General features: G+C 33.5%; 1 protein-coding gene across 1 annotated transcript in view; it reads left to right on the top strand.

The window, feature by feature from the left end:
- LOC111084907 (acid-sensing ion channel 4-like) overlaps positions 1–5,888 on the top strand; it is a 24,672-nt gene that overhangs the window by 15,850 nt on the left and 2,934 nt on the right. The window contains exons 8-9 of the mRNA XM_022381428.1: positions 2,069–2,138; positions 4,138–4,195. Of these exons, the coding sequence (XP_022237136.1) occupies positions 2,069–2,138; positions 4,138–4,195 (128 nt within the window). The remainder of the gene's footprint in view (positions 1–2,068; positions 2,139–4,137; positions 4,196–5,888) is intronic.

Genomic DNA, 5,888 nt, shown 5'->3' with positions numbered 1-5,888 from the left:
CTAAGGGAGACCAATCCTTGAATCTTGATCTTCTCATATCCGGCTAAGGTAGCCCAATCCTTGAATCTTGATCTTCTCATAACTAGCTAAGGTAGCCCAATCCTTGAATCTTGATCTTCTCATAGCCGGCTAAGGGAGCCCAATCCTTGAATCTTGATCGTCTCATAACTAACTAAGGGAGACCAATCCTTGAATCTTGATCTTCTCATAACCAGCTAAGGTAGCCCAATGCTTGAATCTTGATCTTCTCATATCCGGCTAAGGTAGCCCAATCCTTGAATCTTGATCTTCTCATAACCGGCTAAGGTAGCCCAATCCTCGAATCTTGATATTCTCATAACCAGCTAAGGTAGTCCAATCCTTGAATCTTGATATTCTCATATCCGGCTAAGGTAGCCCAATCCTTGAATCTTGATCTTCTCATAACCAGCTAAGGTAGCCCAATCCTTGAATCTTGATCTTCTCATATCCGGCTAAGGTAGCCCAATCCTTGATAACATCCATACACATTTTCTCTTTCTTCCTCTTAATTTCGTTCCATCAAGCTTGATTTCAATAATGTTAAGAAACATCTCTTCACTAGGCACTGCCAAGATATGTAACTCCTGACAACAGTCTGGGCCAGAGCCATCAAACCTCATTTGTTGTTCCGCTTTTCCAACTAATTTTCGACATTTTATGATAACTTCACATTTCAAAAGTATTTATTTCTTTGGTCACTTCCTTTGTTACTGTCCGTGCATAAAAACTGAGTATGTGTAACATCCTTTTCCTTGTCTTAATGTTATCATTCTCCATAAAGTGTTTCTTTATTACATTTTATACATTTAGCTAATCCAACTTCTCGTCTAACCTTTTCCTTGCTTGCTTGTTTGTTTGTTTCTAATTAAGCACAAAGTTACACAATGGGTTATCTGTGTTATGCCCACCACGGGTATCGAAACCTGGTTTTTAGCGTTATAAGTCGTCAGACCTTCCGCTGTGCCACTGGGAGGGAGGGGGTCTTTCTTCTTTGAATTTTCCATTCTCTGTTACCCAACTTCTAACATATATGTTTCGATTTATAATTAGTATCAGGAACTGGTAAATAATTATACAAAGTTTGTATAGAAGCATTGAAAGAACCATTAGTTGAAACTGTTTAATGATGATACATCATGTCTGGAACCAGAGAACAAATTGAATATATCTGATAAGAACATTTTTCAGTTCAATGTATTTATATTACATGATTTCAAAATTATGAAGATGGTAGTCATAATTTATGGTTGACAAAGACAGATATACAAGTGTAGAAATAAAAGTAGAACAGCGCTACGTGCATTTCAACATCGACATTTCATAGTTGGTAAAAGCAAAAAATAATCCAGTTACTAGAATTATCAAAATTACAATTGTAATATCGTTATTGTTTAAATGTTTCACTTACTTTGAGTTAATAAAATGTTAGCCATAAGTGTTAATAGAGAAAAGGCAGCTTTAAAAGTGTTAATGTTGAAAAGACAGTTTAACTGTTTCATATTTTTGGAAAAGCGTTAAAAGTATTCGAAGGCGAAGCAGAACGCTTTTATGAAAATTATTCAGTTTTAGCTTTCAGTCTTGACACCAATTTGTGTCACAAAGCTGAGATTTTAAATAAATATTTTTATGACTGATCCGCCTATTCCGGTTTTTCAATATAAAAGAATGAATAGTAATACGTGCATAACTTTCTCTGTGACAAGTTATTTAAAGAGAAAATACACAAAATTCCAAACCGATTAAACAAACACTCGCATTGAATACAAATTTGTTATACATTTTGAAACTTTTGATAGTAAGGGTGAGTTTCGGTGCTGTGGCCTACCCATAAACTTATAAAATAACTTAACCTATAAAATATTTGGATATTTAGAAATATAAATATTTAAAATCTAATTTAAATGATAAACTTAACTGACTAAATTACATTTTTAAAGCCCTTCATAAGACATGTTACTCATGGTTCAAAATATTTAACTTCTTTGTTTGTACAAATCGTGTTCAGGAGCAGCAAAACAGACTTTAAATTATAACTTTTCCCTTACAGACAGCTGTATAAAGACCATTATTTCTTCGGTCAAAAGAAACTGTGAAGTTGGTTGTCGCCAAGAATGCTTGTAAGTGTTCTCATAGGTATTAAATATTTTTAGGTCAAAAATTATATCGCGTTGAGAACCAAAATCATCTTTGGATAAATAAATCTAGCTTAATATAAATACATCAGAAACTCTGACCAAATATGTAAATAGATATATATAGGAAATGAGAAGCCTCATTTAATAATTATATATTTACTTAGAAACTTCAGCGTTATCTTTAAAGTTTTGAAATTATTGATATATTTTATCTGTTTATACCGATTAAAATGCTATGAGTTCCGCAACTTATGAGACTTGACAGTACACGATTATCTGACTTACAGATGTGCACATTTCTAGCAAATTTCCAGTTTCAGGTTTTTTAGCAATAACTATATAAAGTGACGTTGTTCAAAAATTTTAAGAACTTTTCAGGCAAGAGAAAGGCTTCTTCGCCCTTACCGGGATTCAGTTTAAGCAATTCTTCAATACGCTAAAAACAAATCAATAGTTGAATATCATATGATTTCCAGCTGAGTAAAGTAGTCAGATTTAATTTGTTTGGTTTGGAAATTCGTTTAAAGTTATACAACAGGAAATTAACTGTCATTCTTATTAAGCACCAAAGTGAACAGTGCGAGTTTGTGGAAATAAAACGACGTAAACCAAAGACGCGATAACCATTAGGCCACACCTGTCCCAAACTTTAATTGAACTCATTTTCACTGGACATTATTTAACCCTATCTGTACGGTACTGTTTGTTTTACCATATAAGTACTATGGCGTAACACCTGTGTTACAACTTTCAGACAAATAACATTACTGTCTCTGTTATGCTTGTTACTTTACGAGACGCATTAAGCTTTATCACAGATTTAACATAAGTATACTACAATCAACGTTAAGGTAATTAGTGTCTTTCCACGTAAAACAAAACAGCTTGTTTTAACCATTTCATTGTGAAGCATCGTTAAACAGCAGAGAGCTGATACGAGATACGCTTGTGACATCAACGTATTGATAACGGTAGAACCAACAAAACTTAAAGTTGTACAGAGTATATTGACGTAAACAAATATAAGCGGTGAAACAAAGTAACCTTAAAACAGTATATGCTTGTTACATGACGTCAATGAGGATTGCAATTAAAGGTATGAGTTTGATGTTAGAGCCATTCATACATCAGTTAGTAGGACTGTTACAAATATCCATCAAATACTTGAACACAAAATCATATTCAACATTACGTGATGCACGTACACTGAGAGGATATGTTCCGTCGTGGCGTGTGTCACGTTCTACTTAGTTGGGGTCTAGTGGCACAAAATCATATTCAACATTACGTGATGCACGTACACTGAGAGGATATGTTCCGTCGTGGCGTGTGTCACGTTCTACTTAGTTGGGGGTCTGGTGTTTAAAGGGGTGGTGGGAATATTGAACATTAAATGTGGCTTTCGTTGATGCTAATGTAATCTTAAGATAAAGCAAAATGTACTGTGTTTGAAAGACACCTTGCAACACCACCTATGTCCTTTTTCCATACATTTGTTCCGCAAATGTTTTTATATACCTGTACAACTACCAAATGTTTCATGGTCCTCTTACATGTTTATACCCATATTTCGTACCAGCCCTGTTTATATGGTTTGAAAATATTATTTTTTTGTTGTTGTTAACTTGCTTTTAATATTTTTGCACATAATCTGTGGTTTGAAACTGACAATTTTTATACTGACCTGGTTTATTAACTGTATTTCGTGAATTTACTGACAGAACGGTAAATTTATATTACATAGGCGTTATAATGCCGTGCTTTCTCGGGTGAAGCAAACACTTTTCTTTACGCAGTCAATAACACTGACAGAGCAGAATTACTAAAACCGAAAATAGCTTGAGACATGATGTTTAGTGTTACAAGTACACTTCACGTAACAGTAAAAAATAATTTTACACTAAGTAATTAGAGCCACATACATTCCATCTTTCTAGATATACTTACAAGTTTTAAACCTTGTTGTTTGATCTTCAAATAGCGTTCGCATATACGAGTCTCAGTTGAAGAAAAAGACGTATCCAGCTAGGAAACAGTATGTAAGTGATTCGATTTGGCACCACCTAAATATATTTGTAATTTTATATCCAATTAAATATGAATAAGTTGATTTCATTCAATGTTTGTTTTGTACTTATTCCCACGTTTGTAGACGGTGACGTACATAAAAGAAAAACTTGTTTGCGTTGTTTTTATTATCTTTCTTGACCAGAAGTTCCCCTCACTGGGTCAGCGGCAAGGCTGAGGGCTTATAACACTAAAAAATCGGGTTTTGATACTCGTGGTGGGCATAGCACAGATAGACCATTGTGTAGGTTTGCACTTAACAACCAAACCAGGTAAGTCTTGAATGGAAAGAACTGCTACCGTCAAATATTATACTAAATTGTGTTTCTCAAAACATGGTAGACTAAATTTGTTAAACATTTAATCGTTGTTTCTGTTGCAGACATTTCGAACCCCGAATCTTACCGCTGTCCCACCGGGGGGGGGGGTATAGACATTTGATAAATCAGGACTTACGTAAATCTGTTTTGCGCCATTTCTGAAGGTTTAAAATGTTAGAAAAATTAAGGTTTATATAAAACGTTTTTATTTTTAACTCTTAGCCAGAGATAAGAAAACATGTTTTCAAATGTTTTACCCTAACTTTCTGTTTTATGTACTTAGCAAGGTTTCACATTAATAATAGTCTTATGGTTTCCAGGAAGCTTTAACAGAAATGTCACACATTTGTTTTACAATTACTTTTTTAGTTAACGATGACATCGCAGTTAAAATTCTGGTATTGTAGTTCTGTTGAAAAAGATTCTAATTCACATATAATGTCTACGAAACTAGTATTTTTCCAAGTTATGTTGAGAGGTAATGAGACCAGTATTCTTATTCCCGTGTTTTATTATAATTTGGTTACTATATCTGTAATTTCCTAGCATTTAATAGTTTATCCATTTGTGAACATTTTGGGTTTGTAGTTAATGAAACGAAACATCAAACGCAGCACTGACCTTGTCTCCCAGTAACATAAAAATTTATGAGTTTTTGACAAATAGTGTCTCGTGTCGAATATTATGCTCACCAACAGCTAAAGTATAATTTTGAACATTTTTATTACTTAAGATAATTATTGTAAAACTTAGGCTAGTGAATATTTTAAAGTTTTATAGCCCTTAAAGTGGTAAAAACTTAAGATTAAGTAATGATTTATGTGCGTACAAACAAAATAAATATTTTTCTTATAATGCTAACCTTTTAAGGAGACAAATAGTACACTCTGGGACACCTGGCGGTAAGCTAATAAACTAATTTTTGACTTCTGCATGAAAAATATGATAGTTATTAATCAGATCTAGCTATACATTCTGTCAGACAACTACTGTAAACAATATTATATATTAGTATTTGTTTGCAAATTGTATAAAAACTTGTATGAATTAACTTGTAACTCTAACCCACATTGCAAAACAATTTATTTAAATACTAATTGTTTATTTTTACCTTCCAAATGCAAGATTTTAGTTGAAATTGTCTTTCTTTCTTCATCGTGTATAGTTTGTTTGTTTTTCTAGCTGGAAATTTATATTAATGGAGTTCAATCCTATTAAAGAGGAGATGCGTTTAAAATAGTTTTATCATATAACTATTAATTATAAAGGGCCCGGCATGGCCAGGTGGTTAGGGTGCACGACACGTAATCTGAGGGTCGCGAGTTCGAATCCCCGTACCACCAAG

Source organism: Limulus polyphemus, unplaced genomic scaffold, assembly GCF_000517525.1.
Source record: "Limulus polyphemus unplaced genomic scaffold, Limulus_polyphemus-2.1.2 Scaffold162, whole genome shotgun sequence".
Classification (NCBI taxonomy): Eukaryota; Metazoa; Arthropoda; class Merostomata; order Xiphosura; family Limulidae; genus Limulus; species Limulus polyphemus.
This window is presented reverse-complemented; position numbering and strand designations above follow the sequence as displayed.